Here is a 24,325-nt window from a genome sequence, read left to right on the forward strand (position 1 = left end):
TACAGACTCCCTCCCCAAAGCATTTACACTATGAAAGTCAACAAGCAAGGGAATGGGGTTGTAAAAAGAAACTGATTTGATCCTCTAGCAATGGTTGTCAACCTGGGGTATGCATATCCCTAGGGGTACTTAAAAGGGTCACAGGGAGTATGCAGAACTCCACACATGTGCACGATGCTACAGTGCAGCTGTACAGGAGCACAGCCTGGCCATGTGGAGAGCAGCTAGGTCTGGCTGGTAAGTTTGTTGTTGGGGGAGGGAGTTGGGCTGAGGCAGCGGCTGCCTAGCCAGGGCCGGGGTGCAGAACTGAGCCTTGCCGGGGGGGGGTGGCTCCTACCACTGTGCACACCCCAGGAGGCCATGAAGCACATGTGCCCCCAGATCTGCACACAAGGCAGGCTGTGGCTAGGGCCACACCAGGCTCTTCCTGGCTGGGGTCTGGGCTGGACTGTGCTCGGAGTGGGCGGTGGTGGCGCTGGGAGGAGGGCTGGGGGGCCTACAGTGAATTCTGGGGTGGCTGCAGTGTCCCACATGCAGATCTGGGGGCACACGACCCCCATGCCCTCCCAGGGTGCACACAGCTGTTCGTGGCTCTGTCCCATGCCCCAGCCCACCCCGGCTGAGCAGCGCCTGCCCCTGCCCTACTCCCTCCCTCGCCACAGGGCCTCGATCTTCCCCTCCCTCAAAAAAAACCAAGAAAAAAATATAAAGGGGTACATGAGCTGAAACTTTGAACTTTGAGTACAGAAGGGGTACACTTGTTGAAAAAGTTTGAAAACCCATGCTCTAGGACCTCCCATTTTCTTCTTCTACTCCCAGAATGGGCAATGAGGTTTATAGATTTCATAGACATTAGGGCCGGAAGGAACCTCATAAGATCATCGAGTCCAGCCCCCTGGCCAAGGGGCAGGAAGTCAGCTAGGGTCAAAGGATCCCAGCAAGATAACCATCCAACTGTTTCTTGAAAGTTTCCAAAGTAGGTGCTTGCACCACTTCTGAGGGGTCTATTCCAGGCCTTAGGGGATCAGACAGTAGTGAAGTTTTTCCAGCCTAAAATGATCTTGCAGGAGTTTGTGACCACTGGACCTTGTTATTCCTTGGGATGCTCTGGTGAGCAGGCATTCTCCCAGATCCTAATGCACACTCCTTATGTACTTATAGGTTACCACCAAGTCACCCCTGAGCCTACATTTCTCCAGGCTGAAGAGTCCCATGGCTCTCAGCCTCTTTTCATAAGGCCTGTTCTCTTGACCTCTGATCATGCATGTGGCTCTCCTCTGGACTCTTTCAAGCTTCTCCATGCCCCTTCTGAATTGTGGAGCCCAGAATTGGATTCAGTACTCCAGCTGCAACCTCATTAAGGCTGAGTACAGCGGGAGGATGACTTCCTGGGTCTTGCTTGAAAAGCATTGGTAGATGCAAGCCAGAGTTTAGTTTGCTTTGCTGGCTGCAGTATCGCATTGGTGGCTCATGTTCATTTTGTGGTCAGTTGTGACCCCCAAGTCTCTTTTAGCCATGGTGCTAGTGAATGTAGCACTGCCAAGCCTGTAAGTATGATGCAGGGTTTTTTCCTGAGGTGGAACACCTTGCATTTCTTCGTATTGAATGCCATCAGGTTTACATCCGCCCACCTTGCAAGCCTATCGAGGGTAGCCTGGATCACCAGCCTATCCCCAAGTGTGAATGCTCTTCCCCAAAGTTTGGTGTTGTCAGTGAACTTAGCCAGTCTGCTTCTGACACCAGAGTCCAGATCGTTTATAAAGACGTTAAAGAGTACAGGTCCGAGAACGGAGCCTTGGGGGACACCACTGGTCACTGAGAGCCATGTTGATTTGGTTCTGTAGACTACCACTCTCTGGGTCTGACCTCGAAGCCAGTTCCCCGGCCATTGGACTGTAGGGTAATCAAGGCCGCAGTTGCGCAATTTTTCCATGAGGACTTCATGGGACACCAGGTCAAAGGCTTTTTTAAAGTCCAAATATATATCATCCACTTCCCCTTTGTCCAGGTGATGCGTCACCTGGTCATAGAAAGAAATGAGATTGGTCAGGCAAGACCTACCCACAACAAACCCATGCTGGCTATCCCTCAGAATGTTGCCTTCTATTAGCCTGTCAAGAATGGTTTCTTTGATAATTTTTCCAAGATCTTTCCAGGAATTGAAGTCAAACTGATTGGTCCATAGTTTCCCAGAACTTCTTTCCTCCCTTTCTTGAAGATAGGCACCACGCTGGCCCTCTTCCAATCTTCAGGTACTTTGTCCAAAAGCCACAAGTTCTTAAATATCCTTGCCAGTGGCCGTGCTATGATGTCTACCAGTTCCTTTAGCACTCTTGGGTGAAATCTATCTGGACCAGCAGATTTGTGGGTGTCCAGACTCTTAAGGTGTTCCCTCACAAGATCTACGCTAATGGTGGGCATTAGGGCTGTGTGACATTTTGCCACCAGCTTTGTTTCGATACTGTTTTGACCTGTTTCAAGGTTGATACAGCAAAATCGAAATGGAACAGATATAGGTGAAACAGCCTTGAAAAAAAACAAGGCAAGTCGAAACATTTCACTGTTTCGATGCTGTTTCGACATCCAACCATAGGCTATAATGGGGAAGGACAAAACAGCCTATAACTTTTTCATTTCTGGCCTGATTTGGATGACACTTGCAGAAATGGTAGCCCCTTCTGAGAGCATAAAGCCTGCCAAGTCTCAAGGAGATAGATGCGGGGGGGTTGGGGAAACAGCACCCCAAAATTATGAAAGAAAAATTTGTGTCGTGTACGTGTTAAGCCACAGTGTGGTCAAAACTACAGCCATGCTGTCCCCTGCAGAGGCCACAAGGCCTGCCAAGTTTCAACGAGATAGGTGCAGGGGTTTGGCGGAAACTGGACCTCAAGCTGCAGACAAGCAAAACTTGTTATGTGGGTGACACTGTGTGTGTTAAGGTGCAGTAGGGTGAAAGCTGCAGGCCTGCTAGCCCCTGCTGAGGCCACAAAGCCTGCCAGCTGTCAAGGAGATAGGTACAGGGGTTTCTGGGTTCTGGGGCCCTGCACCTCTAGCTGCTGACAGGCAAAACTCATGTCATGGGTGCTTGTGCAAGTGTGTTTGTCTTGGGGCACGGACGGGGGAGGGAGAGGGGGAAACTACGGCAGGCCTGGCTGCTAGGCCCTGCTGTGGCCACAAAGTCTGCCAGCTATTAAGGAGATAGGTGCAGGGGGGTTCTAGGGCCCTGCACCCCTAGCAGCTGACAGGCAAAACTCATGACATGGGTGCTTGTACAACTGACTGTGTCTGTCTTGGGGCAGAAGCAGTTCCCAGCTCTGTATTGATTCTTTCCTCTCCTTAGTCTATGGTTTGGTAAATGTTAATCCTTGCTCATTAACTCGTTATCCTATCTAGCATGCCTGCAAGTTTTATCCAAGTTTTATCACAAGCCAGAAGTGACAAAGTTATAGGCTGTTTGTCCTTCCCCATTATATCCTATAGGCAAAATGTCAAAACTGTTTTGCTGTTTCAACCCTGTTTTGATGGAATGGAACAGAACAGAACAGCTGTTTCAAATCAAAACAAAATTCGAAACGGAACACTGTTCTGGTGAAACGTCAAAACACTGGTCAAAATGGAACTCTGCCATTTCACACAGTCCTAGTGGACATGTATTCACCCTCACCTTGGTCATCCCACACCATGTTAGGCAGAGTGGTCGATTTGGGCTGGTAGAAAACCAAAGCAAAGTAATCATTAAGCAGATTAGCTTTTTCCTGAGTGTCAGTTGTCAGCTGCCCCATTTGGTTTAGTGGGGGTCCAATGTTGCCTTCGTTCTTCTTCCGACTCCCCATGTATCTGAAGAAGGTCTATCTTCTGCTCTCCACCCTCAGCTCCTACACCTGCTGCATTGACCCCAGCCCATCTTGCCAGTCCCACTCCCATACCCTTTCCTTCAGGCTCATTTTGTCACGAGGCACCTCAATCTCCACTGGTTTGTTTTGGGGTAGGCTGTTTCTACATGCACAGGTATCTCCACAAATTGTACTACCATCATGTTTGGACTTTATCAAAAGCCAATGACAAGTCTTTGTTCATTTTATCACATGTATTCATAGATTCATAGAAGTTAGGGGCTGGAAGGGACCTCACAAGATCACCAGGTCCAGGCCCCCTGTTCTAAGGCAGGAAAGACTGCTGAGCTCAGATGACCCCAGTGAGGTGTGCATCCAGTTATCTTTTGAAGATCTCCAGGGAAGGAATGCTAATATGAAACGTGGTATTCAATATAAAATGTGTTTTGGTATAAAATATATTTCAGTAATCTGACCTAATCAACAAACCATTGGTTTCTTTATAGTCAGTGGTGGTGCTAGACCTTGAAATTAAGGGTGCTTACACAAGTTACATGTGTAACTTTCAGCGGATCCCTGAAAGTGCTCTACAGCCATGATGTAAGACATGTGCACAGCTGCAGAGGGGGAAACTGGCTGATCAATGTGGAAGTACAGAGATGGGACCCAAGCAGAGGGTTAGGTACATGGTGGTCAATACAATCTGAGGACTGAAAAGGAGGAGCCCAGGAGAAAGTCCTGTGAGGCCTTCATCATAGTCTGGAATGAGAATGAAAGAAACTCATTGAAGGAATAACTAAGAGAGGAAGGGGGAGGACCACAAGAGGGCATAGTCACAGAGGCAGAGCGAAGGCAAGATCTCAAGATGGGAGTATGGAGAACTACCCCTGAGCTCAGGTCAAGAAGACCATGAGAGACTCTGATTAGAGCAAGCTTAATGGGCTGCAGAGACACCTATCAAATGAAGAGGATTTAGGCTATCAGGAGGAAAGGAACCTGAGACAGTGGTTATGAACAGCACATTTGACCTGACAAGAGAACAGATGGTACTCACTGAGGGGCATGGAGTTTTTTTCAAGACCAAAGGGCTTGAACCATGCTTGCTTTGGGAGGACAGAGTTGTGGGGACAGGAGGCAGGTCTTATAGGAAGAGAGAAGATAAGAAGTTGATCTCAGTGACTGGGACTGGGGAGAAGGTGAGGAGATACCACAAGGAAAAGTACCATGAAGAGGGATAGAGATATGGGGTTCCACTTGATTCTTGTCCATTTTCTCTCTGAAATTAGTAGGCAACTAGATGAAGATAAGGAGAGATGAAGGAGGGAGTAAGAGATAGCTATCTCTCTGCTACATGTGTGTTCAGCGTGAGTGAAGGTGACATGCTGGTGTCGCAGAGCACTTAGGTGCCCTGCTCCTTTAAAGAGGGGAAACTGCTAGGGAAAGAGCCCTAGCAGTGAGTGAGGAGACCCAGCTGCTGGTTACCCGGGCAACCAGAGTGAGCTAGTGGCCCACACCTGCCAGTGGTCAGCTGACTGGAAGGGGCAGAGCTTGGCTCGCATATAAGCCCCAGGGCTGAGGCCAGGATGGCAGTTCCCTCCTGCCAGCCAAAGGGGAAGGAGCTCCACCTGAGCAAACAAAGGGGAGAGGCCTGACTGCACGAGCAGCTCTTGATACTGTTGTGGGATGGAGTATTCTCTGGTAGGGTTTGAATGACGTTATAGCCGGGCAGCTTGAGTTTATGTTACAGCCCAGGGGCTTGTGTTTGATTTATTATTGTATAACACCAGTGGCTTGGGTGAGGCTATTAGGGGATGGAGGAGGCCTCATAGGGGACCCACGGCAGTGTGGGGACCCCGGCACCAGAGAGGGTGCAGCATTTGGGGGTGCACCGACCCCGGTGCCAGAGAGGGTGCAGAATTTTGCGGGCTGCGGAGAGCCCAGGCACCAGTGAAGGCGCAGTGCGAGATGGGGGCCACGGAGAGCCCAGGCACCAGAGAGGGCACAGTGCGAGACAGGGCCGCGGAGAGCCTGGGTGCCAGAGAAGGCATAGTGCGAGACAGGGCTGTGGAGAGCCCGGGGAGGACCAAGGGGCCACATTAGAGCAAGGCCCAGACCGAACAAGGTCAGTTCCATCTGCGAGGCTTGGGGAGTGGTAAAGGGGTGGTTGGAGCCACACATAGCCCATAAGGCTAGGGTGCCCCGAAACACCCATTGCAGAACCGGACCCACAAGGGGTCCAGGAGCCCGCAGGGCCAAAGTACAGCAAAACCGTGTCCAAGAAGATGTAAAGGCATCCTCCCTAATATATTTACCAACAAAGATGTGGCGGGCGAGAATTGAGGGTGCCCTTTGGGCCAACTTGGCACAGGAAGGGGGCCTTGGGGAGATCATGGCCATCCTGCAGGACCCCGCGCCGTGACAGCTGGTAACTAGGGAGATGGTAGAGCCAAAGAGGGAGTGGGGATTTGTAGTGGAGAAAAGTCCTTGGGGTGGTGGAGCTTCTGCTAAGGTGATTCCTTTGCACAGTGGCTAAAATAGAATCATAGAGAAGTAGGGCTTGAAGATACCTCAGGAAGTAATCTATTCTAAACCCCTGCCTGAGGCAGGATCATTCCTATCTAAATCATTCAAGGCAAGTGCTTTATCTAATCTACTTTTAAAATTTTGGTTACTGATCTTCTCACAAAACTACAGGATGTGATGCCATAAAACATAAAAAATCTCCTAGCTTGCCACAGTAACATTGCCTTGTCTCCCTAATTTAACTGCCCTGCCACTGCAAGGACAGGAAGTAATTGTTAAAAGATGCTCAAGGAAGAGGGCCATGACTCTGGGTGCAGAGGAAGGCAAACCCCACACAGTCCATGCCAATCTAGCTATGAGGTAAGATTCCTTCCTCAGCCCAAATGTAGCAATCAGTCTGACCCTGAGAAGAGAAGAAAGACCATCTATCCAGAAAATTCTGGGGTTTTTAAGTCTCAGGAGGAGCATCAGCACACCCTCATCAAAATCCCCAGCTTTGGATGCAGCCAACATCCAATGGTTCTGAGGAAGGCAAAAAACCCCTCAAAACCAAAACCCAGAAAGCTAAATAAACCCTGACACCTGCAACAATAGGAGAGAGAATAAAATTCTTTCCCAGTCTGTGGCAACCAGAAAAGCCCCGAAACATGGGAAAAACCAAACACCCTCCATTCTGCCCTGTAGACCGGAAACAGCAAGCAGAACTGCACACATTACACTCTCTTACTGAACAGTGAGAACTCCTCTTTCTGTTTCTCCACCATAAATTGCTCAGCTACTTACTTTTCATTCATAACTAAGAGGGTTGTAGAGCTGCTGAGCATGGTCTTCCCCAGTATCCATCTGCTCTAGAATGGAGAGCTTCTTGTGATCTCCCAGAAATCATATGGGAAAATCATGGGATCTCCTTTACTGATGTTTTTCAATGATATACCATGAATTGGATAAGCACAGCAAGGCCCTACACCAATGATTCTCAACTGTGGTGCTGCTGCACCCTGAGGTGCCACAAGAAGAGTCATGGGCATGAAATCATGGTGGGTCTCCTGGGCTCCTGACTCTTCTTTTTCACTGCACACTCCAGGCATAGATACTCCTAGATTATCCCTAACCACTGCTTACCCAGTATATTCTTGAAAAACTTAAATAAAGGAGATCCCATGACTTTTCTAGGCAGTCTATTCCATTGTCCCAACGTTCAATCAGTGAAGTTTTCCTGTTATGCAATCTAAACCTACTCTGCTGCAACTTCAAGCCATTGCTACACATCCTACTCTCTGCAGCAAGGGAGAAAACTTGTTCTCCCTCTTGTTTATGCCAACCCCTCAGATATGTGAAACCTGATATCATTCCCTCCTTAACTGCTTTTTCTGCAAGCTGAACATGCTTATTTCTTTCACCTTGTCCTCATATGTCTTGCCTTCTAAGCCCTTATCATTTTTGTCACCTGCCTTTGGACACTTTCAAAGCAGGGGAAGTCGGGCAGAGAACAAAGGGTAGCCATACAGGTAGGGAAAAGAAAAACAAGTCAGATGGTGTGATTTTCAGAGGAGGAGGAGGAAGAAAGAAAATATAGGAGCAGGATGAATAGGCCTATATATATATGCCCTTGTCTCTCTAAGGAGGTCTCCAGGCTAGGGGAGAGACAAAACAAGGATGTCACCAGAGACAGTGGGAACAGAGGAAGTGCTGGGTCTTATTCAGGCCTTGGTGAAAGCCATGAGTCAGACAGAACAGGGATAAAGAGGTCACATATGGATGATAACATTTTATGAGATTCATGAGTATTCCAGAGGGAGCAGGTGAAGAGGAGATGAAAGCAAGAGGAGGGGCAGCTGCAAGGATTAAGGGAAAAACTCTTACATCTCAAAAAACATTGAACAACTGTCTGTTCAGTGAGCATCATCCATCTTAGATACTGAAAGAGGGAATGTCCTATGACAAAAACAGCAGAGGTGGGTAAGCTGTCCCCACATCAGGTCTCTAATAGTTGAAGACTGGCTTCAAGCCAGACTAGGCAATTGTTACCATGAATTGGGTAAGCACAGCAAGGCCCTACACCAATGATTCTCGACTGTGGTGCTGCTGCACCCTGAGGTGCCACAAGAAGAGTCATGGGCATTGTTGCTGGTGAATGAGACCCTACAGGAGCAGCCTCAGTGGGGAATGGGGAGAGGGCAGGCAGTGGAAAGAGCAGGGCATGGCAGGGATAGGTTCTGTCCTGCTGCCATCACCTGGCACCACTAGTTCCGCGTCACAGTGCCCCCTCCAAGCCACAGCACCTGCTTGTTACACTCAGAAAGATTTTGGCCCTGATTGCCAACATTTAGAGCACTACAAAAAGCAGCAGTGGAGGTCATAGAGGGTGAGCATACCTTCTCTCATGCAGATCTGCTTTCCCATCAGCTGTGGACACACGCTCTGACTCAGGGCTGTTTACACGACGGTATCTCAAAGAGCGTACTTGAGCAGTTGGAGATTCTGGAGGGACTCGGATTGGGGAGCTGGGGCAAACGCCACTTCTCTGTTCCTCATCTACCATGCAGTGAGTCTGTATGGGAGAAAACCCAGAGAAAATCAAGTATCTTATTACAGATACTGGTCACCCATCTGTGACTGTCATTCTCCACTTTATTCTTTCCTATGTCATACCTTCAGGATATTGTCATAGATATAATCTCATGACCTCCTTGACTGTACTTGGAGGACAGAAAGAGCTTCTTGGCTCTGAAACATTATTCTGGATTAAGGAGTGATGTGATTTAGGCCCCTGGCACATGCTCATTTAATGGCATGATAGGATTTGATCCTCAATCCCACCAATCATACTTCCTGCCATGCCTCATGGCAAAAGGTGCAACTGGAATCAAGAATCAGATCCAAATCATGCCATTAATACTTGCCAGTGCAGGGGGAGCCCCGAATCATAATCCCAGGCTCCTCCTGCACAGGCAAGTTGAAAGAGGAGTACCCACAGGTCCAGCCTGGCCAATAATCAGATGTTTATCAGCTGGCCCCAGGAACCTAGCAGGGACTCAAACCAGCTCCACTGAGCACTGGGGCCATACTGACAATCAGCCAGACTGACAATCAGCCTGGTGATCTGGTATGAGACCAGGGCTGCCCTGGCTGGGACAACAATAAACTGGTTGTCAAAACCCCACACTCCACAGATCTGGCTGGGACACTTGGTGGATGGAATCAGAGGCTTCCAGCTTAGGAAGTGGGGGAGCCACTGGTGACTTTAAACCCACCTGTGAGTTTATCACACTGGCGACTTTAAACCCACCTGGGAGCCTTCTATCCCCTACACTAGGCAGAATGGCTAGAGCTGCTGGGCAGGAGGTTTAAAGTCCCCAAAAAGAAAGCCTGGGAAAACCTGGGGAATCTACCTCAGTGGTTTTGTAAAGGCCCAGGGTACAGTGAGCCCCAGGTCAGGGAGACACTCCATTTTGGCACCCTGCTCTTCTACCTCTACTAATCGGACAGTGGTGCCACATCTAGGAGTCAATGTTGCCCCCAGCCTGATCTCACTAATAGACAGCAGATGGTCTGGCCTTGGGGCTGCCCTATGCTGGATCTCCACACTGAACTGAGTCTGGGGATTTGTCATGGGTCAGCCCCAACATGTCACACATTCACTTTAAGGCATAATACAGAAGAGGCACAAAAATGTTACACATTATATACGGAATATGTTTGTGGCTCGATTGTTATAGTCACACACCATAAATTAGCTTTAATGTGTAATCATCTTATTACTTATGGTACAAATAACACCTTAATCATGTCTTAAATATAACATGTGCCAGGGCCCTCAGCTATTTCTATATACCTCCTAGCTTCTCAATCCCACAGGTGAAAACTTGTTCTAAGTTTAGGATCCAAACATGGACCTACTCTGGAATAGTAGTTCCAAAATAGCTGTTGTGGAGATAAACTCTACTTGCTTATACAAGGGTTACTGAGTGAGAAAATCATCTGATAATAAAAACTGTTGGTAGCTATAGTTTGAACATATTTTTGCATACCCTTCTGATGTAAGTGATACATCCTAAGCGTAACTGACATGAAAGCTAAGGATCTGGAGCAGGGTTCTGGGACAGCACCCCACTGAGTGACCAAAAAACTCTTTCCCAGTCAAAGTAACTAAGGGTGGCAGGTGTTATATACCTTCCTAGCTCACTAGGCAGGCATCTAGGTGCAGGACACACCCATCCATGTGCTCTATATCTGATAGACAGGGTATTTAGATTTAGTCTTCCACTTTGACAATACCCTGGGTGCGTCTACACAGGCACTTTAATGTGCAGTAGACTATTTTACTGTGCATTAAAGCATCAAGTAAAACACTGTGATGTTGCACTAATAAGAAGTAAAATAGTCTACTGTGCATTAAGCGTCACTAAAAAAAGCATGCAAATGCACTACTGCACATTAGCACAGCCTAATGCGCATTCATTTAGTACCTTATGTTGGAGGTACTAAATTTAAGGGACATTAGAAAAGGCTCATTAATGCACGGGTAGGCACGCCCCCCTGTATATTTCTCAAATCCGGATAAACATTCAGTTTCACTGCTGATCAGTTGAGCCTTCTATTGATGTTCTCATCCAGCAGAGCTAGAGTCTTCTTAAAGGGCTCTCCATCAGAATTAGGCTGATTTATTTAGCATCAGGCATAAGGCTGTGAAGCTTCTGCAAAGAACTAAGCAAGCTTGTGCATATTTAAAAACACTGTGGTAGCTTGCAAGTCCCAGTCCATTCTTCTTCAACTTAATCTACTGTAGCTTCATGTATTTGGCCGTGAACTTGATTTGAAAAAACCTGCAGCACCTGAGGGAGCAAAACTCAGTGGGGTAGGAATAATCACTTTGTCACACAGACTTTCTTTCCACCAGTGCTGCCTACATCACATGCCTGTGAGAGGGGGCTTCTTTGGCAGGAGCTAAGAATCAGTGTGGTCCATCAAGTAGAATAGGGTTGTCCAGTTTCTAATCCACTGGGTGACAACTGAGATATGACATTCTGGGCATGGCTACATGTCACTCTATGGCAACATAACAACACACTACATCACTGTACGGAGCGCTACGGTGATGTAGCAATCATGCAGGTCTACATGTGATCACTAGCTACGTCACCATAGTGGCATGCTCCCCACTTAATAGCATGTTACCACAGTGACGTAGCAGGGAAATTTAAGCATGTGTCACCTGTATAGTGGAAGATGCACTTCCAAAAGGAAGTACTAAAGCACGGTGCAGTAACAACTTTGCCGTACAGCAATGTGTAGATATGTCCATTGAAAGCCTGAGCTTTATGGACAGAGAGAGAGGATCATATGACAGAGATGGTGTAGAACAAGAAGTGGAAAGATCTGGAGCAGACTAGATTGGGATACAAAAACAACAGCAGTGGCTCACCCTCCTGATTGTGAGGAATAATTTATATATAAATTCACAGAAGGTCCAGAAGGAAAACCATGGAGTTCACTGCCCTGTTGCAACAGACTCTCAGGTGTCTCTTTTGTCTGAGAAAAAAACCCACATTATACCTGGTGGGTATCAGGGACAGAAAAGCAGACATGGATTTTAGAAGTAGGAGATATCGATTTTGTGTTGCCTGGCTTCCATAATAGTCTATTTTGTATATGTTGGGGGAAAAGCCCCTCTCAAGTGGATGATCATATTTTCAATATGTCCCATTTTATAAAGGTAACACCAAAGTCCAAATAACTTGCATTCAATAGTTTTAAAATAATTAGATAAGATACTCCCTGGTCCAATTAATAGTACATACACATTGGATTATGCTCCAAGTAATTAAAAGAACTCAAAATTAAATGTTTATATGGAAACATCAGTAGCAGCAGCAAATCATCATCATCATCCAGTCAGCATGTTTCCAATGGAGTCAGACTTCAAACAACCAAGACTGGTGTTACAGTTATAGGATAGGAGAATGTATTCTGAAAGGTAGTGATCATGGAAGCTAACTGAACAGGAGCTCTCGATACATCTTACTAAACATCCTTAGCCACACTGGGCGCATCTACACATGCCCCACATGGCACAATTGTACTGCACCATCATTTAGTACTGCTTTAGGAAGTACTAAATGATGGAGCACAATTATTTTTAGTAGTGCAAAATATCACCATAGCAATGCAACATAGTGGGGGGCTCATTGCTACAATGAGTGTCTGCATCACGGTTTGTGCCCACCAATACTACATCACTGTAGCAACGAGCTATGTCTCCATAGTGTGTCGCTACAGTGAAGTAGCATCACATGTAGACGCACCCACTGTGGCTAAAAGGGCTAATGTGATCCTTAGATGTATAAACAAAAGAACATTAGCCAGGGGGTGAAGTACTGTTACATTTGCATATATAATCATAAAAAGTACAGCTGGAAGGGATCTCCAGAGGTCATTTAGTCCAAATCTCTACTCAAGACAGCACCATCCCTGTCTAACCCATCCCAGACAGAAGTATTTTTCCTTTTCCAGGTCTCTGGGACCTCACTTAACCTCCATGAGTTTGACTTCCGTGAGTTTTCAAAGATAAGTTAATGTTTCAGCAATTATTTTAGCTAATGTCTTGAATACTCTTGAATGAAATTCATCAGACCCTACTGATTTTAAGTTGCTAAGTTATCTAACTGGTTATTTCCTACTGTAGACTTGAGAATATAAACTCCCCTCTTCTTGATGTTACTTGTGCTCATCATCTAACAGCTGACCTTTTGGTGAAGACTAAAAACCTTAAACATTTTAGCCTTCTCTACATCATCCATAATTAGCTTCCCTGTTTAGTAAAGGACTTTATTTGTTTTTTGTAAGTGAGGCATATCTTCCATGCCTACGTATCATGGGTTACCTAAAAGAGCCCCTCTGTTCAACACACTGTTGAACTCAGTAGTGTTGCTCATGTTGGAAGCTGAATTCTCTCCCCCTTCCCTCATTCAGGAGTCACAGAGAAAATCCCTCTGGCCTGTGTCCTGCAGGAGGCCACACTAGATGATCTTACCTAGCCCCCTTCTGCCTCACAACTGGTGAATGTTTTAAGCTTTTATCCCTGAGAAGAGTCCTGCTTGTCAAATAAGAAAAAAGGTTCTTTACTTTGCTGATGCTGATCCTGAGTTTGTTGCGGTTCACATCTGTCTCCTCCCAAACTTCAGCCTCATTGAAGGCGATGTTTGGAGCCTGTCCCAGACCTTCTGCTGGCCGGCCAGGCAGAATGGGGGGAGCATTCTCTTGGTCACTCAGGTGTTCACCCTGTAAGACATCCTCAGTGTTCTCTCGAAGCAAGTCTCCAGGGACTGGAGTAACATTAACAACTCTAAGGGAAAGACAACAAGCAAAAACATCAGCTATGCTCATTTTAAGAACCAAATCCCTTACTCTAAAGCACAAAAATACTGCAGCATCCCAAATCAGACTTTCAGGCAATTTGGAGCAGGAACCTCACCTTGTTCGAGACCAGCACCCAATGCTTCTACAGAAAAAAGATTTAGAGCTCCCTTCCTCCACACCTCCCCCTCTAACCACAGAGAAAGGACAGATGTCCCCTTGGGCTCTTCAAAGCTCTTCAAAGGCCATCACTTCAGGCTGAGAATCTCTACTTCAAAGAAAGAAACTAGATTGCCAAGAAAGGAAAATTATGGGACATCATGCCCTGAGGGGAACATGTTTCCTAGACCAAGTGAATGGGACTTGACAATGTTTATACATTTTATGCAGCATAATGTAACTAAGGATTCTTTTATCCAATTTTGTCAACCCTCTCAAAAGCACTGAGGCAGCTTGCAGACATGGAAAAAATGCAGTTTACCTGAAGAATCAGCAAGTTAGTTCAACCCAACTCTGCAGTTTCTTATTCAATCAGCTATTAAATAAAAGTGGCAAAAAAACATATACAGATGCTACAGATCCAGGCTGAACCAATATGCTACCTCTTCTGGGCATGTGCTGAGCTTGGCATGGGAGCATGCCAAGTTTAAAGTAAAGCATGGTTTTATTTTGGTTTTTACGTCTGCAAGCAGCCTGAAGGACATGACAACACTGTAAGTCTTGCTGGAGTATTGATTAATAAAAGCAGTGATCAATACATATACAATTCTTTGACCAAAGCAGGCTTCACCAAAGGCTGACCACCAGGGTGCCTGTGAAAGTCAACTTCGCAGATAGCAGAGGGTTAAGGCAGTGTCACATGTTCAACTTAACACATACTAAGTACAGTTAAAACATAAGCAGCCAAATGTTCCAATGGTTTAGCACATATTAAAAGCCCACTTAGCATTGCAGCATTGTTCCCTTTCAGGCAAGGATTATCACCTTAACATATCCTGACTGTAAAACATCAAAACCTTGCAATGATTGGCACTGTTGCAGGTGAATTTGTGACAAGGCTCTTAAAATTGATTGTTAAGGTTGATTGATAAGAGTGGTGCCAGAGAGCCTAGAACACACCTGATAATGACAGAAAGTCTGAAGATTAGGGTACTTTGGAAGAAGTGTTGATATTTGTTATAAACAGGGATCCTGATTTTCCCTGATAAAAAAGCACAAATTCTCTGATAAAACCCCCAAAATCCATGATTAAAATGAAAGCCCCCTCCAGCCTCCCCAGTCCTGCTGGTGCCCCTCACTCCCCACCCAGAGCACCCCAGCCCTACTGGTGCCCCTCACTCCCCATCCACAGCCCCACAGCCCTGCTGGTGCCCCTTATTTCCTTCCCACAGCCCCTCCTGGCCCTGCTGGTACCCTTCACTCCCCCCCACAAGCCCCCAGCCTTGCTCCTGCCCTTCACTCTTCCACACAACCTGCCCCCCACACACACACAGAGCTCCTACTTCCCCAGCCCTGCCGGAGGCAGCTCCTAGCATCCAGGGCTACCGGGCCAGGGACCCAGGTCCACAGTCCCCTGCCCCTGGCAGGAGGTGGAGGCTGCTTGCAACAGAGTGGAGCTCAGGTTCCCCTGCTGCCTACCTGCTGAGGGCTTTGGAGGGAGGTGGGGGCTGCTTCTTGCATGGCTCTGGGTCTCAGACGCCAGGCTGCAGAAGCGCCGGGGGAGGGCAGCAAGGTGAAGAGCATGAGCCTGAAGTGGGCAGTGCACAGGCCCCGCCCCATGCACAGATCTGAGGGGCACGGGTCCCTCCTGCTGGTGGCAGCCTGCTCTTGTCCAGCTGCAGGCTGGGGCCAGCAGCCACGGGCCCCAGGCTCTTCCTGGCACTCAGGGCAGGTGACAGCCTGCAGTGGGATGAGATCAGGCTGGGGCCAGCAGCAGCACCGAGTTGTTCCTGGAGCTCGGTTGTGGCACTGGGAAGGCAGGTTGGGGGGGCTATGGCAAATTTTGGGGTGGCAGCAGCCCCCGTCCCATTGCCGTGGCCCACCCTGAGCACTGGGAAGAGTCCATTGCCAGTGCCGGTCTCAGCTTACAGCAGCTGCTGGCCCCAACCTGCTCTTGTCCCACTGCAGGCTTCCGCCCACCCTCACCACCAAGAAGAGCCCAATGCTGCCCCTGCTGCAGCCCCGGGAGCAGCCAACACCGCCTGCTTGCAGCCGCTGGGCTGTGCTGCACTGCACCCCTCTCCCCAGCCTCACTCCCTCCCTCCCTTACCACTATGGGAATGTATCCCTATTTGTTACATTCTAAACTGGATTCCCTTTATGCAAATTCGATTTATGCAGTTTTGCAGGAATGCATCCACTGCATAAATCGAGGGAAACCTATATAGTTGTATTAAGTAGACCAAAACATAACCTAGATATTTTTTATTTTTTTATACTGTGAAGAGATAAAGGCAGTTTCAGCTAATGTATCTGCTAGCTGAGTTTGTGTGTGCCAACTTTGAAAGTGGAATTTTATTCAGAAAACAAAAACTATGAAAAAACACAAACTAGTACACTGTAGAGGAATGGGAGAGCCCATAAAATTATTTCTGTAAATATTAAAGGGCTGACTAGTCCTGTTAAAAGAATATGGATTTTGCAAGAAATAAAAAGCTAGACTTAATATTGTGCTTTTGCAAGAAATCCATTTGCAGGCTGTCTCTGAAAAATCTCAGAACAACTACATTGCTTCCCAGGGCAGTCAAATAGGGAATAGCTGGCAATGTTAATAGCTACATGTATCCCTTTTCTCTTATAAAACAGGATGGTAGATGAAGAAAATAGGGATATTCCGATCAAAACACATCTAAAAGGAAAATTAACAACAGCTACTGTATATGCTTCCAACCAGGGTCAATTATTTTTATTTTTAGGAAGGGGAAAGTTACCTTGGGTGGGAAGATCATGAATCTGGTCAAGACAGTTGACAGTTGTGCAAAGGAAGGCATCTGAAAGGCTAGCAAATTTATTTAAAGAGTAGGAACTGAACAATATTTGGAAAGTGAAGAACCCTAACACAGGAAGCATATTTATTATTCTGAACCACATAATACATATTCCGGGTTGATATGTTCCATAGTCCCAGCACGTTGATAAATAAGGTTGTCTGACTGGCAAAGGACTGGGCAGCTTGGGTATAAGACCACGCCCTGAGAGCACAGCCAACAATTGCAACTGAGAAATGAAAGAATGAACATCACCTGGCCAGAGAACTGCTGCTCCCAGAACACCTGGAGTTTAGGGTAAGAACTATGGGAAAGAAAGAGGCTTCTAGGGACCCAGGGGAGTCCAGAGCCCTGGGAAAGGGGCTGAGTGCCTCAGACTGTGGAAAGGCCAGCCTATAGCAAGGGTCTGTGTATACAGAGGGCCAAGAAAGAGGCCAGGATGGCCTAGTGAGAGAGAGACTGGATATTTAAGGGCCTAGAGAACACACAAGCCAGCCTGAGAAGAAGGGCTTAGAGTTTGTGGGCCTACAGAGAGGCTGGGTAAGCCCTGATTAGAATTGTTGAGAGCATGAGCTACTGAGGAAAGGCCTAGGGAAACCCAGCGAGTGGAGCTGAATCTGGAGGGGTCTCTGGAGGGATTCAGATGAGCCCAGTGAAGTAAAGCGCTGCTTTGCCTAAGATCTATAAGGCTGCAGGCAAGCCTGGTGTGAGATGAATGATTTATGGAAGGGCCCAGTGGGGACCCCTATTGAGTGAAAGGGTCAGCGGTTTGTGGACTGACCCAGGGCTTTCCACCAGCCCAAGCTGGGGCCAGGGCCCGAGTGGCCAAAGGGCAAGTATGCCCAACACATGGAGCAGGCCAGGAAGGCAAAAAGCCCTTGCACCCCAACTGGCCAGAGAGTGCGGCCAGGCTCAAGTCAGCAAAGGTCTCTTAAGGGAGAGACCACCAGTGAAAGAGTAAGGTGGTTGATCAGCAACCAGTCTGAAAGGATGGAGACTGAAGCTCAGCCAACCACCAGATGGGAGGTATCCTGTAAGGGGCCTGAGAGAGAGATGGGGCCAGCAACAGGGTGTCATGTTATGAGGTGGAGGCTGGAACAGAGCGGTCAGGAGTGAGCAGCCCAGGAAGAACATCAAGGAGCCCAGTGAGAGAGGAGAAGGACCAAGGCAGAGAGGCCTGCAGTGGTCCTGGTGAAGGACCTAAAACTATGCCCTGCTGAGGTTGGATGGCGTGGTGGGGCTGCCTGTGGAAGGGCAGTCTCTAGGAAATGCCACACTTGTGCCTCCTTAGTGAAAGGCGAGTATGAGGCACCGGAAAGCCTCAGCCCCCACTGCCTTGTAGGTGACCCTGTGGATGGGAAAGGCTAGGGGAGCACGCCCCGAGAGAAAAGCACCAGGCTTGGGTGACAGCACTGGGGCCAGGAGGGCCTAAGGCCCAAAACCTAAGAGAGTGAGGTCTAGTAGGAGGCCTGAATACAAGTGAGGTCCAGGCACATTGATAGACACCTGAGGCCTGAGTGGGCCATAGACCAAGTTAGGGGTCCAGGCACATTGATAGACACCTGAGGCCCAATGAGCATAAGGCCCAGAAGCTCCCATGAGGGGGCAGAGCAGTGGTACAGTGAGGGGGCAGAGTGTGAGGGGCAAGGAGCCTAATGAGGGGCAAAGAGCCCAGAGTATGTGTGAGAGTAAAGGCCCCAGTGGGGAGCATGTGGCCAAGGCACATCTGAGGACATTTGAGGCCATCTATGTGGTCCACAAGCTCCGAGAGTGGGAACAACATTTGGAGGGGCCCAAGAGGCAGACCCTTATGGGAGAGAGGGCTAGCTGCTTGAGATCCTTCCCAGAGAACCTCAACTGGCCCATGCAGGGCCCATGCTGGACTGCTCCATGCTGCTCCAAGCCAAGCCTGGACACTCTGCCACCATGCTGCCCAGCCCTGCAGACTACAGCTCCTGGCATGCAGGGACAGGGTAGGCTGCACCAGGTGGCAGCTCCATGCTGAGGGACAGCAGAACCCAACATGTGCCATGGCCTGGGCTGCCCACCATGCCTGGGCCAGGGGGGGAGGGGAGGAGAGAAGGCAAGAGACCCATGACAGGTTGGATAGAATCCCACCACAGGCTGCAACTGGCCCATGGGCTGTATTTTGCCCACCCACAACATCACCAATATATCTGAACATCACAATTTTTTTCAGTTTTTGAAGGTTCTGAAGGATGCTGTTTCAGAGTTGCCTGTGTTCAAGACTGCAGCAGAGTAGTGGGGAAGCCTCCAAAAGTGATTTATGTTACTGCTAACTAGAGGTGCACTGATCCATTAGTCCAATATCATATCTGTACCGATATAAAGAACATTGTCTATATTCGATATTGACCTGATGGAATTGAAAATATGCCCAATAAGTGCCCGTGCTGCTCCCAGCCGCAGGACAGCATGGAGCAGAGCCTGCAGCATGGAAAGCTGCCTCCAGCTGGTAAGTCGGAAGGGGAGGGGGAGGGAAGGAGTGTGCGGCACTGCCCAGCCGGGGGGGGGCGGGGGTCTCAGGATGGAGCCACGGCTTGTGGGGTGGGGGCAGCTTCTGTTGCTGCTTGCATCCTGGGAGGGCAGGGGCGGAGAGGCATGCGCAGGCTACAGCTGCGAGGTGGAGCTGGAGCCAGCACTACGTGTGGCTTTTCTGGCCAGGGGCTGGGTTTGGAGCAGGCTACAGCAGCACTGGGAGGAGGCTGCAGCCACCCCAAATTTTGCTGCAGCTCTGCTCCCAGCCCCACACCACTGCTAACCACCCGGCACAGCCCTGGCTGAACACCCCACCTCCACCCAAGTACCAGGAAAAGTCAGGGCTGTGCCAGGTGGCAGGCAGCAGCGTGGGGCTGGGAGCAGAGCTGCAGTGAAATTTGGGGTGGCTGCAGCCTCCTCCCAGTGCTGCTGTAGCCTGCTCCAAACCCAGCCCCTGGCCAGAAAAGCCACACGTAGTGCTGGCTCCAGCTCCACCTCGCAGCTGTAGCCTGCGCATGCCTCTCCGCCCCTGCCCTCCCAGGATGCAAGCAGCAACAGAAGCTGCCCCCACCCCACAAGCCGCAGCTCCATCCTGCGACCCCCGCCCCCCCCCCGGCTGGGCAGTGCCTGCCCCTGCCCCCTCCCTCACCACAGGGGGCATTCATCTGCCCCCCCATGACCCTACCCTACCCCCACCCTTCCACCACAACAGACTTACCATCTGATGGCAACTGTACCAGATATCGTACTGGTATTGGCCAATATGCCTCCTTAAATATCAGCTATCGGTATCAGCCCCCAAAATTTCTATCAGCGCATCCCTAGCACTAACTCTATATTCCATAAACAAGTCAGATGAAACCAAGATTAGTTTGAGACACGGTCACATGAATTGATTCCATTTATCAAGTCCAAACAATGTCAAATCATAAGAAAATGCCTCAGATGGACCTCTGAAGGAACTAAGAAAAGCAAAGAGAGCTGCCCAACATATTTCAAGATGCTGCATCAATGATTACTAGCTGCAACGGTGCAAGAAAATTCAATCCACATTTGACACTGGAAACGGCATGTATGATGGAATCAAGAAGGTGATAGATCCAACTGCAAACAAGTCAGTTCCATTAAAGACAGCATCAGGAAGTCAGAAGAGATAGAAAGTAGCAGATGGAAAGATGGGAAGAAGACTATCTTGAATTATATTCAAGGGGAAGTGGTATCACTGAAAGCCCTTAACTGTATTGAGAGTTTGTCTGTCCTTGAAAAGCTTGATGATTTACCAACTGTTAAGGGCCTAAGACTTCTTCGCCAAGTTTCCAATCCAACTTTTCTAAATGGTCTGTTCCCAGCATTCTGCACAGGTCACTGCTTCTAGTGTTGGTGTTGCCAGATCTTGTGGAGTGTATTGTGGTGCTACAGGTCATCTCAGGAGATGATCCATGCTTTGCTTCTCCTAACAAACATGTTGGTTGGTTGTGTAGAAGCCCCATGATTTCATGAGGAAGTTGCATCTGCTGAGACCCACTCTACATCTGTTCAGGTTCCCCCATGTGTGCCATCTGTAGCTGGAGCCAGATGCTAACAGCTCACTCCTGGTAATTCCTCATTGGCTCCATTCAACAGCTTTGTCACCTAGTTTCCCCCATTCTCTTTGCCAGAGGATCGTTCTGGTTGATTCCAGTGATGTGATCAATGGTATGATAAAGGACAAAAAGCTGTTTCTTGATGAGAGACAACAGTGTGCTGGTTGATGTCCATATAATGGGTGGCGGTCATCTGACTTGTACCTGCCAGTCAGTGTTGCCTGCTACTTTCCTCCTGATGTAAGGGGACACTACGTCAAATAGTGTGTATAGACAAGGAACAGTGGTGGATTTTAGGCAGCCTGTCATAATTCTACATGTATCATTTAGGGCAGGGTGACTTGAGCATCCCCAGGTGCCACAGGCATATTCAGCCACAGAGGAACAAAGTGCTAAGGCATAGGGTGGATGGCTGTGCTCCCCACTTGAAATTTGGGAGCTTATGCAGAATGTTGTTTCGTGTGTTGACCTTGGCTTTGGTAATTAATACATGCTTTTTGTAACTAAATGTACAGTCCAGTGTTACCCCTAAATAGACTGGGTATTTCTGATGTTTGAGACTCTGGTCACCCCAGGTGACATTCAGGTGTTGTTCTGCATCCCAGTTCCTCAGATGGAAAGCACAGATTTGGATTTTGCTAGGGTTGGGTTTGAGATAATTATTTAGGTAGTAATCTGAAATCTCATTCAGTGTCCCCTCCAGGATTTTCTCTGTGTCCTCAAATTTCTTCTGCCGTGTGGTAATGCAGAGATTGTCAGCATAGATGAAATGCTGACATTCAGCAGGAAGTGGCTGATCGTTAATGTAAACGTTGAATAAAAATAGGGCAAGCACACTGTCTTGTGGTAAGCTGTTCCTTGGGGAGCACCATCTACTTTCTGGCCATTTAGTTCTATCTGTTATGAATGGTCTGGCTTATTTAAGTCATCAGGTACAGTGGAGGCCCTAAGTAAGGCCACAGACAACCTGGCTAATGGCAAAGCCCCAGGAAAAGATGGCATTCCCAAAGAAGTGATCAAGTTTGAGAAATCTGTGCTTCTTGCCCTCCCATATGAGCTTCTTACTCACTGCTAGGCAGTAGGGACAGTGCCACAAGATATAGGGGATGCCAATACAGTCATTCTGTATAAGAATAAAGGCAACTGCAGTGACTGCAACAACTATAATGGGGTTTCACTATTAAGCATTCAGGTGGTCCTCAGAAGACTTCAGATCTTTGCTGACTGTATTTACCCTGAATCACAGTGGCTGCTTACAGACATTAAAAAAACAAACTTGAGTTTTACCAGAAGAAGCATTGTGTTAGTTCAACCCAGCTCTGTAGTATCAGTATGGATTGGGTGCTTCAGCAGGGTTTTTTTTGGTGCTTTTGTCTAATAGCTGATTCAATCAGCTATTAGATAAAAGCACCAAAAAATGCCACTAAAGCACCCGATCTATACAGATGTTGGGCTAGCCAGGTTCACCTAATGCACTGCCTCTTCTGGGCATATGCTGGGCTCAGTGTGAGAGTGCACCAAGTTTAAAATAAAGCAATGTTTGTTTTCTTTAATGTCTGTAAGCAGCAAGTGTGGCTTCAGAGTAAGTACATCCACCATAGATATGATTTTCTCACTCTGAAAAAGCCAAGAAAAGTGTAGGGAACAAAGATTATTCCCCTATATCATCTTCATTGACCTGACCAAGACCTTTGACCTTCCACCTATGTGCACACCAGAGAGCACTTTCAAGGCTTTGCAAGCTGTTCTCCTGAATTTCATCTGAAAAAATAGGAGGCCAAAGTTGGATGAATCAGCATGACACAGGCCTTCCAAGATAGGAGGTCTTGCAACTCCTAATATAATGGCATATTATTTGCAGGCCATTTAAAGGATAAAAGCTAGCGTGTGAAATCTTATTCAAAGCAATGGATTGCTAGAGAACAAGAATGGTATATTTGGAAATCAATTTCCTCACATCTTGGGTAAGAGAAACTTAAAGACCACCTTTTTATCCAGAGTACTTTGAGATCCCTAGATGAGTATAAAAGTTTTTTTTTTTTCCCTATACCCTTCCACTATAACACACAAAAAAGGCAATTCTTATCTGGAACTGATTCAACATGCAACTTTGTATTAGTCAGGGTGGGTACAAAAAAGCTCCCACTAAGTCATTTACCCTTGACATATGTATTTTCAGGAGAAAAAGGGCTGATTTCTAAAATAAATGCACATTTAATAAGAAAAGGGAGTGCATAGGAAGCCTAAGCAAATGAAGGCATGGGAAAGAGACCTGGGGAAAGAAACTGAGCTAGAGCAATGGAGAAAAATAGGTAAGCAGGGTTAGACTCAACTCCCTGCCTGACATCTGAAACCTTCAGGGAAGAAACTTGCTGGAGTTTAGTCTCTGCCTTATCTGCATATTCACAGAGCAACTTTTTCACAAATGGGCTTTGAAACCCAGGGGAACCTCACCATCCTTTACCTCTCCTATAGAAGAAAAGTTTCTTTTCTACCTGGAAGAACTTTTACAATCTTTGAATTCTCCTCTGCCTGAAGATGCAAGTTTGGACCCAAAAACTTAGAAAGAAAGGATATTTTTTGCTACTGTTTAGTTGATCTAATAAAAGATATCACCTCTAGCTCAAAAGTTTTGTCTGCCTCTGCTTTTTAGACCAACACAGCTACAAGCTATATCTCTGAGCACGATTATTCATCTTTCATATGTTTTACACAAAGAAAACTCCTAAAAAATAGAAGTTCTGTGAAGACAGATGGTGCCAATCTCCAACTAGGGTAAAACTCATATTTTCTAATAGTGTCACTTCATGTTAGAGAGGCTGGGGAGAAAGAAGCATTTTTCCATATGTGGTGGTTGTGCCCAGAGGTCCAAATATTTGTGGGGGCAGTGGGAGAGAGGTGCAAGGGAAGTGATTAGAATAAGAACCAGCGCAGTAGGTGGTAACATCCTTTTTCGATCCACTAGTTTGTCTACCGAATGCCCCAGTGAAGGAAGTTTACTTTGTAAAACATGAAAAATTGAAACCTTTCTTGCTGTCAGTTTCTAAAACATGCATTGCACAAATGTGAAAGGAATCACAGAGCCCCCACTGAAAAGAATGCCAAAGCAGAATTCACAGTCATATGGGACACAGCACAAATTTGAGCACCCTATGACATGCAACAGCATGTGGACCCCAGCTGGAAATGCTAGGCCCCATGTAATCTAAGACACACCAAAAACTCAGAAGTACAAATTAGTTAGTATGCCCAAGCACATAGGCCCTACCCAGGGGAGGATCCAAGGAGTTGCAGTGTGCAGTTGTACTCCCCCTTCCTTTGATTCTTGCTCTACCCAAACTTTAAAACTAACTGCCTGGGAGGGGCAGCAGCATTTCTATTCAGATAGCCCTTAGGGCAGGGGTGGGCAAAATACAGCCCACAAAATGAATACAGCTGGCCAATTGATTCTATCTGGCCTGCAGAGGTCCCTTGACCCTGCCCAGCCCAGGCACAGAGGGCAGCCCAGGCTGTGGCATGTGAGGCTAGCCCCACCACCCCTAGG

The 24,325-nt window shown here is 47.5% G+C and overlaps 1 protein-coding gene across 3 annotated transcripts in view; it reads right to left on the reverse strand.

Moving 5' to 3' along the window:
* TTBK1 (tau tubulin kinase 1) overlaps positions 1–24,325 on the reverse strand; it is a 291,426-nt gene that overhangs the window by 57,221 nt on the left and 209,880 nt on the right. For all 3 annotated transcript variants that reach the window (XM_059720348.1, XM_059720349.1, XM_019476573.2), the window contains 2 exons: positions 13,482–13,701; positions 8,732–8,907 (listed from right to left, as the gene is read on the reverse strand). In XM_059720348.1, the coding sequence (XP_059576331.1) occupies positions 8,732–8,907; positions 13,482–13,701 (396 nt within the window). The remainder of the gene's footprint in view (positions 1–8,731; positions 8,908–13,481; positions 13,702–24,325) is intronic.

Source organism: Alligator mississippiensis, chromosome 1 (assembly GCF_030867095.1).
Source record: "Alligator mississippiensis isolate rAllMis1 chromosome 1, rAllMis1, whole genome shotgun sequence".
In the NCBI taxonomy this organism is placed as follows: domain Eukaryota; kingdom Metazoa; phylum Chordata; order Crocodylia; family Alligatoridae; genus Alligator; species Alligator mississippiensis.